General features: G+C 35.9%; 1 protein-coding gene across 1 annotated transcript in view; it reads right to left on the bottom strand.

Annotated features, from left to right (window-relative positions):
- The window catches only part of LOC146141492 (sushi, von Willebrand factor type A, EGF and pentraxin domain-containing protein 1-like), a 41,443-nt gene extending 27,802 nt beyond the window's left edge, over window positions 1–13,641 (bottom strand). Inside the window, exons 1-6 of the mRNA XM_083390145.1 lie at window positions 13,584–13,641; window positions 9,861–10,028; window positions 7,849–8,031; window positions 6,909–7,085; window positions 5,977–6,156; window positions 4,525–4,701 (exon numbers count right to left, since the gene is read on the bottom strand). Of these exons, the coding sequence (XP_083246271.1) occupies window positions 4,525–4,701; window positions 5,977–6,156; window positions 6,909–7,085; window positions 7,849–8,031; window positions 9,861–10,028; window positions 13,584–13,641 (943 nt within the window). The remainder of the gene's footprint in view (window positions 1–4,524; window positions 4,702–5,976; window positions 6,157–6,908; window positions 7,086–7,848; window positions 8,032–9,860; window positions 10,029–13,583) is intronic.
- Window positions 13,642–14,572: the final 931 nt, after the last annotated feature.

The following is a 14,572-nucleotide window of genomic DNA, read 5'->3' as shown; positions in this document are numbered from 1 at the left end:
AATGGTGCAACAATTACAACAGGTGCTAACAGAGATGTGTACACTGCCTGTAGGATTCGCATTTAAATTTGCGGTGGTAAAATATTTTGTGTTGTAAGAGCAATAGGTTTTTTTAATTAGAGAGGCCTCTTTATGAAAGGCAAGTCGCATGTGCATAGTTTTACTAGGCAAGCCACTTCCAACACAAATGTTGCACGCGCGGGACAATAGGGCGCAGCAGGGATACCAGCAGCCGCCTCGTCGCGACGCGAGCTGAATAAAGCAAGTGATATGAAAGCATTCTGTATTGAAGTTTTTCTGCCGCTAGATAGTAGTAGATAGCTGTTATGAACTAAAACGATGACATAACACTTTTGTTTTTTGTCCCCCAATTGGAGGTGCCTAGGGGTGCAGCCTCATAAACCTCTACACAACACCTTCATACCACTCTACGCCATGTCTGCAAATTTGAAAGTTCTACGATGTTCACTTTTTCTATAATGCTCTGGACAAAAATCGGTCTGAAACATGCCATAGCGGGGGTGCGGTTGTTGTATATTTTGTCAGAGGGTATATTTTCAGGGCTTAGTGTTTATTTTCAATTTTTACTTTATTTTATTTTTTTTATTTTATTTTTTTTATTTTTTTTTTTTAATATTTTGTATTGTGTACTTTATATTATATATTTTGTTTTTTATTTTCCTTAACTTGTTTCTGCAAGCAAAAACAGATATGGGCCGAAAACTTCCCCACTTAACTTATGCCTTTGATGCGAAAGGGGTTCAAATATGGCGTAGAATTTGGGAAATGATCGAAACATATATTTCATAAATAGAATTTACGTAGATAATGCGTATGGTCATTTTATTAAATTTTGACCAGCTTACGTGTTTGAAAAGCAAATATTATTATTCTCTTAAAGACTAAAAATGGTTTAATGCCTATGGTGTGCTATACTTTTGCAAACTTTTACTCGGTAATTTTTTACCATGGCTTGGGCCGAGCAATCACTGTTAAAACAGGCTTTAAATTTGTGGTTTTAAACAATATGAAAAACACTATTATGTTCTCAATACGCAAACTATTAAATCGAAAGTTTTGCTAGATGTTTAGGCCTGATGTTGATAGTATGCTGGTTGGAGCAAGATGCACGACAGGTGCTAACAGAGAGGCGTAGACTGCCTTAAGATTTCGCATTTAAACTTGCGGCGGTAAATACACCCTATTGACTCTTAATTATTAGGCGAAGATTATCGCGAAGTGATTGGTTCGCCGAAAAAAAACTAACGCCGCAATGAAAGCAAGCATTATAAATGATTCGCCGATATTCTGCTTTGAACATCTCTACTGTATAGTATGTTACTCCAATCCAACATATCAACACACAATTTTAAGTTGTGTAGGCCTGGTGTTGATATGTTGGATTAGAGTTGCCACCAGATTTTGCATTTAAATTTGCGGCGGTAAAATAAGTTGTTTCTTAACAGCATTAAGTAATTTTACTAAAGAGAAGCCTCGTTTTAAAATGCAAGTCGCACGAGCCCAGTTTAGAACGTGCCACTTCGCACAATGAAAGTCTCACGCGCGGGACAATAAAGCCCAGCAGGCGGTAAGTCGCTTCGTCACTTCACAAGCTGGACAAAGCAAGCGAATATGAACGAATTCTGTATGAAAGTTTTTCTGCTGCTAGATGGCTGTCGTTAGCTACAAAGTGCTAAAACTCAATATTTCAGGTTTTTACCCCCCAAGCAAAGGCCCCTGGGAGTGCAGCCTCATAAACTTTTACAAAGCACCTACATACCACTCTACGCCATGTCTGAAAATTTGAAGGTTCTACGATGTCTACTTTTTCTATAAAGCTTCGGACAAAACTCGGTCTGAAACATACCATAGGAAACCATAGGAAACCATAGGAAACCAAAAAAGAACTAGACGGGGGTGCGGTTGTTGTTTATTTTGTCAGGGGGTATACTTTCAAGGTTTAGTGTTATTTTTTTTTAATTTTTAATTTTTTTTTTTTTCAATTTTTTTTTAATATTTTTGATTGACTTAATTATTTATTTTTATTTTTCAATATTTTTATTTTTTAATGTTTTTATTTTTATTATTTATTTTTTTTATTTAGTTTTTTTTGATTTTTGTTTTAATTTTTCATTTTTTATGTTTTATTTTTATTTTCATTTTTTTTTTATTTAATACTTTTTATTTTTTAATATTTTGTATTGTGTATTTTATATTATATATTTTGTTATTCATTTTCCTTAACTTGTTTCTGCAAGCAAAAACAGATATGGGCCGAAAAATTCCCCACTTAAGCCTTTGATGCGAAAGGGATTCAAATATGGCGTAGATTTTGGGAAATGATCGAAACATATATTTGATAAATAGAATTTACGTAGATAGTGTGTATGGCCATTTTATTACATTTTGGCCAGCTTACGTGTTTGAAAAACAAATATTATCATTCTCCCAAAGACTTAAAATGGTTTAACGCCTATGGTTTGCTATATTTTGCAAACTTTTACTCGGTAAATTTTTACCATGGCTTGGTCCGAGCAATCACTGTTAAAACAGACTTTAAATCTGTAGTTTTAAACAATATGAAACACACTATTATGTTCTCAATACGCAAACTATTAAATCGAAAGTTTTGCTAGTTGTTTAGGCCTGATGTTGGTAGGTTGGTTGGAGCAACATGCACAACAGGTGCTAACAGAGAGGCGTACACTGCCTTAAGATTTCGCATTTAAATTTGCAGCGGACACTTGATTATTAGGCGAAGCTTATCGCAAAGTAATTGGTCGCCCGAAAAAATGCTGACGCTGCATTTAAAGCAAGCATTATAAATGTGTCGCCGATATTCTGCTTTGAACATCTCTACTCGCAATGCTTCCCTCCGTTAATTGTACGCTGGGTGAAACTTTATTCACGGCCTTACCTCTTTGTGTATTACCGCGACAATACGATGAAATACGATTTGGAGAATATTGGAAACATCGTATTTGGAGAATATTTGCTATTTGCACCTGTTCTGTATGTTACTCCAATCCAACATATCTACACACAATTATAAGTTGTGTATAATAATATAATAACTTATGGCTTTGAAGCGAAGGGGGTTCAAATATGGCGTAGATTTTGGCAAATGATCGAAACATACATTTGATCAATAAAAATTTACGTAGATAATGCTTACGGCCATGTTATTACATTTTGGTCAGCTAGCATGTTTAAAAAGTCAATATTTTCATTCTCTCTAAATGATTTAACGTCTATGGTTTGCTATACTTTTTCCAACTTTTACTGTGTAAATTTTTACCATGCCTTGGTCTGAGCAATCACTGTTGAAACAGAGTTTAAATCTGTAGTTTTGAGCAATATGCAAACACGTTTATGTGCCTAATAAGCCACGTTTTATATTGAAAGTTTTGCCAATTTAAATCCAATAAACGCAAGATTTATTTATTTATGACGCCATGTTATGACGTAGCTTTGTAACGTCGTCGTTAAGAATGCGTTAAACTTAAGCTTTTTGTTGTTGCGGCCCTTGTATAATTATATTTGCTTAGACCTGGTGTTGATATGTTTGAATGGTGCAACAATTACAACATGTGCTAACAGAGATGTGTACACTGCCTGTAGGATTCGCATTTAAATTTGCGGTGGTAAAATATTTTGTGTTGTAAGAGCAATAGGTTTTTTTACTTAGAGAGGCCTCTTTATGAAAGGCAAGTCGCATGTGCATAGTTTTACTAGGCAAGCCACTTCCAACACAAATGTTGCACGCGCGGGACAATAGGGCGCAGCAGGGATGCCAGCAGCCGCCTCGTCGCGACGCGAGCTGGACAAAGCAAGCGAATATGAACGAATTCTGTATGAAAGTTTTTTAGCTGCTAGATGGCTGTCGTTAGCTACAAAGTGCTAAAACGCAATATTTCAGGTTTTTACCCCCCAAGCAAAGGCCCCTGGGAGTGCAGCCTCATAAACTTTTACAAAGCACCTACATACCACTCTACGCCATGTCTGAAAATTTGAAGGTTCTACGATGTCTACTTTTTCTATAAAGCTTCGGACAAAAGTCGGTCTGAAACAAACCATAGGAAACCATAGGAAACCATAGGAAACCATAGGAAACCAAAAAAGAATAACGGCAAAAACAAGATATGTCCCGAAAATAAATTTTCGGCCCATATAATAACGGCAAAAACAAGATATGTCCCGAAAATAAATTTTCGGCCCATATAATAACGGCAAAAACAAGATATGTCCCGAAAATAAATTTTCGGCCCATATAATTTTAGTGAATTTATATTGCTTTGCTTATCGAATTGTTTATTTTAACAAATGTTATTGATTAACCTTTAAAGCATTAAACATCATAACACAATATGAGGGTTGAAAGAATTACACAATTAAATCAGTTGTCTTCAAACCAACCTAAAAGTAATGTTTCCTGAAAAAACTTTTCTGATAAAGTCTTAGTTGCCTTATTAAAATAGTCTATTTTTAAATATAAATTTTGAGTTGCAATTAGTTGGCACTTACCAACACATGTGGGTACAGCAGCAGACCAGTTGTCGGTTTCTGCTCCGTCGCATGTCAAGGCCGCTGTTCCAGATATCACATATCCAGCGTTGCAGGTAAAGGTATAAGCTCCGTTGTAAGCTGTAACTACAGTTGTTCCGACTCCGTTGGTTATTGTAGTTGCAGCGCATTCAATTGCTGAATACATATTTTTTATACTTTAGTTTTCTTGAATAGCTTTTTATTAAATTAAAAAAATACTATCATATAAAAAAATTGATATCAAATGATATAAGTTCAAACCTGACACGGATTAGTACTATCTATATATAGTGTGCGATACTCTGTGGTGATGTTTGTTGTCAATCATATATCAACTTAAAAATGAATGTGAAAGCCAAAATTGTCAAGTAAATCAACATCATCTTAAAAACGAAATATATCAATATTATCTTAGCCAGGGGTCAGCGACCCCTGGTATACATGTTAGAAGAAATGTAAAGCTATTTCATATCAGAGCATAGTAAAATAAAAAGTTTAGAAAGCTTAAAGTCATGATACAAGAATATTTCTTGATGAATATACAATATACATGCTTCACTTTAATCTATATTTACATTTTTGAAGGTTTTTAGTTTACTTTAGTTTGTTGTTTAAGAAAATCAATTTGCAAGAAAGTAAGAAGTATAAGCGAAACAGATATCATTTATAACTTTCTAATATCGCCTTTAGGCTAAAAAGTTTCCATTAAAACAGGCAAAATTTTGAATTTACGTAAAAAACTTGAAATTACATACAATTTACAAACGTACTTAATGGTTTCATGACCTCCTGCCGATATACAAGAATTCAGGAAAGTTTTTAACACTTTTGGTGAACTAAAGCTGTGGGAATTCCATGGCGTTTCGACAAAAAACGCTTAGCGCACCAACGTTCGGCGCCAATGTATGCCAAACTATGCTTTTTAGTTAAAGCTTAAATTGCCATATATATCTGTTTTTTCAAGAAAATGAATTATTTAACTAGGGAACTTAGTTATTATTTTTATTTACATTGTTTTAAAGTAAGTTTTTAAACAGAATATTACCATAAAAGGAATTTAAGTAAACAACACAGCACACAAAAAAATATGCATGAAAAAAAAGAGAAAAATCCTGTTTTTTTCACAGGAACAAAACGAGTTGTAGAAATGAAAAATGCAAAAAATCAAATGGGAGAATAAATGTAATAATACTTTAACCACCCAAATCCAATTGTCAGTCTGCAACCTAACCAGGATTCTAGACCAACTCCTAAAAAAAATAGCAGGATTCTAGACCAACTCCTAAAATCGGTTACCAATGAAAAAGACCCAAGATGAATAAACATTAATAACAACTTAATAAAAACGAACAACTTGAGTGTAAGTGCACATAATTGAAACTACAATTGAAATAAGCTGTGTGTCAAAAAAACTAAAAAATGTAACATTACCAATGCAAGTAAGTGATGTAGGATCCCAGGTGTCTGTCGCGGTACAAAGTGATGATGAAGGCGAGCTAACAGCTACCTTATACCCGGCGTCGCATGTGATTGGCACTGTGCCAGTGTAGCCGCCAGCAGGGATAGATGGGAACACTCCTTGGGTGAGGGTCGCCGCAGCGGCGCAAGTGGCTGTATTTATTAAAATTTGGAATTATTCTGGGAAAAGTTTTGATAAAATGAAAACATAACTTAACTTGTTTAAGCACTTATAATGCAACTAATGTTATACTACAAAAAAACTAAGTATGTTCGTTAACTTTGAAAACTTGACGTCTAACAAAACATGATATAATTAAAGGTAGAAAAACGTTTTGTAATATAAACTCTTGTAATATTATTTTTTTAAAAGATAAGGTAACTTTTCCAAACCCAGACATCAGTTTTCCGAACAAGTACAAAAAAGTGTTGAAATGTTGAACTCAAAGCAAATGGATTTTTTCAGTCTAAACCAGGTGGGCAACCTAATGAATATATCACACGGCCCACCGGCCAACAATCTTTTTTATAAGGTTATACAACCTATTATGTGTAGTGATGCAGTAGTTACATCCTATTTAATGACGTCACAATGCATTTACGCTCTGTTTTATGCCACATCCCTTACAAAATGTATAAGAGGTCATTCATCATATTTGTTTGGCAATTTAAATTCATCAAACGCAACAATTTTGAATCTCTACCATGGAATAGGACCATTAACAATGGAATGGAAGTTTTGCCAACTCATTGTATCTGAATACATAATTGTCAGTTATAATTTATCACGGCCCGCAAAGACTGTTGTGGGGTTGGTTTTGGCCCACAGCTAGGAAAAGTTTTCCAATACCTGGTCTATATAGCATACATACAACAAGCAAAAACAAAAAGATGTTCAAACTTACGTTCACATGTTGGTAGAGCAGCCGACCAGTTGTTGGTTTCTGTTCCGTCGCATGTTAAGGCCGCTGTTCCAGATAAAGCATATCCGATGTTGCAGGAAAATGTAAATGAAACGCTGTGAGCTGTAACTGCAGTTGTTCCCACTCCGTTGGTTATAGGGGTTATCGCGCATTCAATTGCTAAATTGTAGAAGTTATAATTTTTTTTATATCGGAATAGTTAATTTTAAAATCATTCAATATAAATTAAATTTAAGACAAAAGTGTTTTTTTTGGTTGTTCAACTAGAACTTTTGGCGCTGGTCTAGAATCCTGCCCCATTTCCATTGAGGGTTTATATTTACAACATTGTTTGAGGGTAGGGGTTCTTAAACTTTTTTTACAGGAAACCCCTATTTTTTTGTCTAGCGTGGGTATGGACCACGGTTGGCAAGCAGTTTTCAGAGATGACGTCATAAATACAAATAAATTCAAAAATTTTCCGATTTCAGTTCAAAAAATGTGAAAGTGTAATAGAGTCTACATTCAGTGCAATTGTTTTAATTAAAAATATTTAAAAAAATGATTACTTTTCAAATATACACTACTTTTCCATCACCCCAGTTTATTAACCCCTGGGTTAGGGTGCGAGTTAGCGTATTGGTTCGGCTGGGTCAATGCATTATTATTATTATTATTATTATTATTATTATTATATTTATTCTCCCATACTAGATTGTTCTTTGCAATTTCATTTTTGACAATTCAAATTGTTACATTAAAAATAACTAGTAGGATTTTAGACCAGCGCCCTTAAGTGTGCTTAGCTAAAAATACAAAATTTTAAGTAAATTGGCCGCAGCAAAAAAAAAGTTGAAGCAACAACGTGTATACCGGCAGAATACAACATGAAACATTCTTAACCTGAACTGTATGTTGTATAAACTAATATGGTTACACTTACCAATGCAAGTAAGTGTTACTGGATCCCAGGTGTCTGTCGTGGTACAAAGTGATGAAGAAGGCGAACCAGCGTCAACTTTAAACCCGGTGTTGCAGGTGATTGCCACTGTGCCGGTGTAGCCAGCAGTGGGCATAGTAGGGAAAGTTCCTTGGGTGAGGGTCGCCGCAGCGGCGCAAGTGGCGGCTGTAAAAATAAAGCAGACACATGTTTGCCTCAGCACGTGGCAGAAGTGTGGCTGTTTTTCGAAAACAAGAAAAATCAGTGCACTATACCTCAGCGAACAACTCAAAGTCCTAAACCAAAGGCAAGAAAATTAATGACAAAGCGCATCAGAAGAAAGGTCTATTGGGGCCAGGTTGGAAAGTATAAGGTCTGCACGGGGGATTTATTCCCAGCGCAGTTTCCCGTTCAGCCGCGGTCATAGCGGTGGTCATAGCCGCGCATTTCATGTAAAATCAACGTTAGTATAAATGCGGTCAGCCGCAAAAAATCGCCCAAACGCCCAAAACTTTCGTCGCGCTAAAGTATTTCAGTACAATTATCTATTTTCAGCCGTGAAAATTTTACAAATAACGTCATAACAGCTGCGCAAATTCGGGCGGAAATGTTATTACAGCCGCGCAATTTTAAGCTGCAAAATCGTCTACCCCGCACAAAATCCAAAGTTTCCAATCTGGTATTTTGGTTGGGCCTCCTTTCTTAGGACATCGTTTTTACGTTCATTTAATACAACTGGGTTGCGGTCATCTAGCAATTGCCTTTCACAATATGATCCTTTAATCCTTCCGCCAGATGTAGCACCGTGTTGAACTTAGTTTAACTGTGTGCTGTCGCACAAATTGAGGATTTTTATCTTCAATAATGTAGGCCATAACGCCTGGCGTCCAAAGTGCAACACATGAGACACAACTCTTTACTTACAATTGTGACTGTTAAGAGGCAAATCCCATGTAAAGCAGGCGATTATTGGTCTACATGTAAAAATGCCCACCATGAAAGATCCCTGACCGTAAGGTCTTTACTTAGGAAGTCGGTTTAGCATTTTTATTAAACGGATATAACCTCTCAACCGACTAAACTAGCTTTGCTGTCGACTAGCGGCAATTGTATTTACAGGAGGTCCAATAAAATCTTTCCGCTGGATATCGCACCGTGTAAAAACTGTACACCAAAAATCCGTCGAAGACCTGCCGAATCTGTCGGTCAATGATGCAAGCACAGCAGGCTAGAAAAGCAACTAGCCTGCAGTAAGGTTTGAACTCACGACCTCCGGTCAAGCCGGGACCGTCGCACTACCAATACGCCAAATGCTTGCTACATTCTGTTAGTACAATCAACTTAACATTATAGGGAATCTAGAGTAACATAGCATTTCTCAATGAAACACGCACACACAAATATGTGTTAACAACTGTAATCTAGCCCTTCTCAAGTTGCTTTTCGGTATGCTAATGATACGTAAGCCGAAATCGTTGGTCAAAAAGAAGCTTCAAAAGGGCTGGATCACAGTTGTTAAGTTACATATTTTCAATCGTCGAAACTGTTTCGGATTTGGTCAAAGTTTGCAAAGACAAATTTAATTAGTTGGTAATATAATTTTACTTCCTCTTTGTTGGCCCTTAATTAGGTAAAAAAAAATTATTGTATTTGGATAACAAATTCCGCTAGAGGTCGTCTCCTGCAAGACATATTCTGGTATAAAACCCAATTTTTTGGAAGTTTTTTTACGTTTCAGAAAATAGAAAAAAAATATATGCCACTGTTGTTTTCTTGGTGTTTGTAGTCCTAAAATGATAAATTTTGTAGAACGCACCTTTTTATTTTGTTTTATTTGCTGGTGTTGGTATTTACGTACAATCCGAGGAGCGACGTTTTTTTTTGTCTTTGTAAACTTAAAACGTCGATATTTTTTAAGTAAAAACGTCATTAGCGAGATTTTACCAAAGCATTACACGACAAACATATTTAGGGATTTATTATGTCGCTAAGCATATACTGTTTGGTTGTTTTACCGTCGCATGTCAGCGTTGCGTCAAATGCGGTTCCCGAACATGTGACCGATGCAGCTGACGCAACGAACCCCGCGTCGCAAGTCACTGTGAGTGTTCCCATGTCCGCTACATCTGAACCAACGGCCGTTGAGGGAGTCCCGTTGCCGATGGTCGCAACAGTGCATTGAGCTGTAAAAATTAATGTTAGTAACGACGATATGATGTACAACAAGATTTGAAACAATGTAGCAAACGACAAGCGTAGTACAAATCTAGTGGTAGGTTGTTAGCGGTGAATATTCAACAGGAGAGCCATGACCATCGTACTACCTAACCCAGGGGTCGGTAACCTTTTGAGCTAAGGAGCCATCTAAGCCAAATATTCTTGGTTGTATTTCCATGAAAGCCATATAATGCTTTTTAACATTTAGTTATAGGTTAACAAAAAATAGTAAATTGAGCAGGGCCGTTTTATTTAGTTCTCATTTAAAGGACAGAACATAATATGCACCAAAATTTAATTATCTGTGTTTGCACAACTTTGATTACGGAGTTCTGTTAAAAGAATAGGGCTTTTTGGATATGAGGTGATTCCCCAACAGGGATAACAGGTTCAAAAATCAAACAGGATTCGCGCGAAGCGCCTAAAATTTGCTAATATGTGTAATAAAAAGGAAATTCAAAGCGTAGAAAGCGGCCGCCGCCGCGTGCAGTTTTATTCTCATCATGCTAAGAAATAATAACTTTGATCAGGGGTCGGCAACCTTTTACGAGTCGCGGGCCAAACCAAACATAGCAAGTTTTTGGCGGGCCGTAAAAAAATCGCATTAACAATTTTGGTATAGAAACATGTGGTACAAGCACTCGTAACCAGGTTCGGAACTAAATGTTTTAGGAATTTAAAAATTGGTCTAATTCAGGGGTCGGCAACCTTTTCTACGTAATGTGCCAGCTTATGAATAATGTCAAAATATCAACAACTCGCGTGCCAAACATTTTTTCTATGTTTGGTTTTGGACTGGTATTTGGTGACCAAGGCTATGCTGTGCCCGCTGTTTTGAAATATACATCGACGCTTCTTAGCCGATACCTAGAAGTGTTAACTATCAGTTTCGCTTTTAGCTTGGTTTCTCACTCGCACAAAAACACAAGCGCTCACATTTTATGAAGAATGCCCTGCTTTAACCACTGATCTCTGTGAAAGTTTCCCTCGTAACTTTTAATGCAGAGCAGTGGTTCCCAACCTTTTTGTTCTCGCGACCCCTTTCAAGTTTTTAATAACGAAATTAAAATTTGGTTGTTTCTGTCTTTTAAAACCAGACATGGGCCTATTTATGTTATCGAAAATATATATACTTTAACTCACATTGGAAGCGCCTGGCGTCAGCATAGCGCCACCCAGGCATGACGCGCTGCCAACGTTAACGGCAAAGGGAACAGACTTTTCTGTTTGTCCGAATCTAGATCTGGGCAACATACGGCCCGCGACCCGCCAAGCGATTTAATCCGTCTCGCGGCCTAATTTTCTTCAAATACATAAGCTAAGCAAAACAAGGACGAGTTTCTACATGTTTAGTTGTATCGTAAACACTATTTCCAGGGACGGATCTAGTCATGACCCCGCCAAACTCTATTTTTAGCATGCTTTAAATACTAAAATGAAAATTTTGGAACATAATGGTTGGAGGTTGTAGTAAGACGTAATAAGAATATCAAAGCCCATACAGAAGAAGGTTTAGAACGTTTCGAATAAGTCTATTTTCATTTTCAACAGCGAAATGTTACTTACTTCTGTATGTGGTGAAAATGAAAAAAAGAGTTATTCGGAACGTTCAAAATGATACCTACTTCTGTATGGGCTTTGATATTCTGAAATTGGAAATTGTTCTCTAATTTAGTTAATGCCATGTTTTTGTTTCTCCCGATTTATACGCTTTTTGCGATATGTCCATTTTTTCGGAAGTAACACATTTTAAAGCCTAGAAAGCAAACAAAAAATATGGCAAGTCTTTTGTGCGACATATTTACGTGTTTTATCCTTAACTTTTGGGCCAACGCGTGCCACAACATGATAAACGCCAATATATTAGGGCTAAGCAACGTTTTTTATCCGTTCTTAACGCGTCAGGTCCCTTTAAATCTAAATTAATTGCGTGCAGGCTACTTGAGTTCTTATTTCACCCGGCTCGCAACAGCATTAAGCTTCTCATGCGACCCGCGGTTGAAAATAATTGCCCCCACCTGCAGTCTGCACTAACCAATTATGTGTTTGCAACATGGTTATTTGGTATTACCACATGTTTTAAACTTTGGTTTCATTTGGATAAACTTTAGTTTTGGGCACATATCGCAATGGGAACGCGTATTGCACGTTGCTCGATGATTTTATCAAGAAAATTTCGATCATGAACATTTAATTTTCGGTTAGAAATAGAGGTCGATTACATCACTTTTTCAGACCAATACCGTTTTATCTTTCTTGCCAACCAATACCCGACCAATTTTTTTATATACCTGAACTATGGTCAAAATTTGATGTAATTTAGAATAAAATCCAGTAGCGTTCATCTACTGTATTTATTAAATTTATTTTCCCTAAAAACTTGGCATGATGCTAAACAAATAAACTTTTGCCAAAAACAAGGAAAAATTCTTCGTTTTTCAGAAAAAAAATATATTTTCATACCGGTACTAAAATATCGGCCAAAATTTACCAAATCGACATATCGATAGAAGTAAAATATCGGCTGATACTATCGGTAAATCTCTAGTTAAAACATCAACTTTAGTACAATTGTAGCCTATTACTGATATATTTAACACCGAACTGATTTTTGGAATCGTGGCTGTTTATAATCTATGGCAGGGTTCGGCAACCTTTTTTGCACTGCGGGCCGGTTTAAAACTGAAATTTTGTCGCGGACCGGCTTTAAAAAACAACAAATATGCAGTAAAGGAAATTTAATAGAACTTTTTTCAATGCGAACTTTAAGCTTATTTTGCCGCAAAAAGATGCTCCCATCTAGGAAGTATTGAACCTAATGAAACCCGCCATTGGCATTAGGCCCGCCAAGCAATTGAACCCAGCCTGCGGCTTAAATAAAACTTTTTAGCATTTACATTTTATCTTTACACTTTATTACCTATTCCTACACCAGCTTGTTAAAATAAAGATATATAAAGCATTCTTTTAAAGTACCGATTTGTATTATATATAGTAATTCTGTATTTCAGATCCCCTTTGCTATAATGTATTTTCAGATCTCCTTACCATGCAGATCCTACACGACACTTTCTAAAGTTACTTAATACAAAAACTTTCATACGTACATGCCAGATTGGCTTTGCAATAAAAATGTATGCATTTTTGGATTTTGCGAACCTGCCGTGTAACTCATATAGTCACAGCACACTAATTGTTTTGATCCTCAACGAGAACTTGATACTAATTGTGATTTTTTATCATATCGATCAACCGTGATGTATATTTAAACAAAAGTTAATGTGTTTTGAATATAAAAACACAATTAATTCTTTTGGACTTTTTTTAGGTTTGCACGTACAGTTAAAAAAACGTTTGCACGTACAGTTAAAACATTTTTTTGTTTAAATCAAAATTTTATTTTGACAATCCTGCTACGGACCGGCGATTGCCGACCACTGATCTATGGGGTAGCCTATACACAGGACAATTAACTACAAAAAAATGAAAACGGTAAAAAATTGGGTGTTCCCAACACATACCTTCCACGTCGTAAGCGAATGCCAGCAGAAAAAGTACAAACAGCTGACTAAAGTGCATTCTTGTATAACTGTGTTGTTTAGTATACCTATAACAAATCTTTTGATAAAAAATAAATTAAATATAGAGCTTCTTATATTGCCGTAACATGCATTGTTGTTATCTATAACAAATCTTCTGCTAAAAAATAAATTAAATATTCAGCCTATTATATTGTCGTAAAATGCATCTGACATTTTTGCGATAAAGTAACGCGTCTTTCTAGTTACAAAAAACTGTTTTATAATTTTGGCATAAATAGTTAAATTTTGCAAAGTTTTTAAAACCGAAATTTTATGCCCTGCTGAAAAATCTGAATGAAAGAAAAAAAATTTTACCTAATCAAAGAAAAAAGTTTCGGCGATTGAAAATAAACATATTTAACTAAAAAGTAACCATTCAATTGAAGTCTAAATATTATTTAACTCGATTAGGCTACATTGTACTTAGTGAAAGTTAACAAATTGTAACGAAAATACTTTTATATTTCTAGGTCATTGAATCGCGTTAACACAATTGCTTCATTTTGTGAAGGAAAACTCAATAATGATGTAAAATAGAAGCAGCTATCTTAAGAAACACCTTTCAGATATGTAAGGTAACGCGCCGGCTCAACTAACATTTTAAACTGAACAGTATACACCAAGCAACGGTCGAGATATCTAAAGATTGAATTGATTACACAACACCGGTTATATCAATTTAAAAAAAAAGCTTGTTGATATTTCGCAAATCGTATTTTGTCGAGTAGTTTAACAAACGACGTGCGACCGAATCAACATTGGCGTATTGAAACCGTAAGTTGGCAAAAAGATAGTTCTGTGGATGGGTACGCTTTCTTCCTATTCATTTTCTGTATCGAGAAAAACATCCCCATTGAAATTCGTATTTTGTCTGACTTTTTGCCAGGCAACCGTGACTTTTTGGCAGGCAACCGTGCGAAAAATAACAA

Source organism: Ascidiella aspersa, chromosome 5, assembly GCF_963924565.1.
Source record: "Ascidiella aspersa chromosome 5, kaAscAspe10.2, whole genome shotgun sequence".
Taxonomy (NCBI): Eukaryota; Metazoa; Chordata; class Ascidiacea; order Phlebobranchia; family Ascidiidae; genus Ascidiella; species Ascidiella aspersa.
The sequence above is the reverse complement of the archived record's forward strand: the minus strand, read 5'-3'. Positions and strand labels throughout refer to the sequence as shown.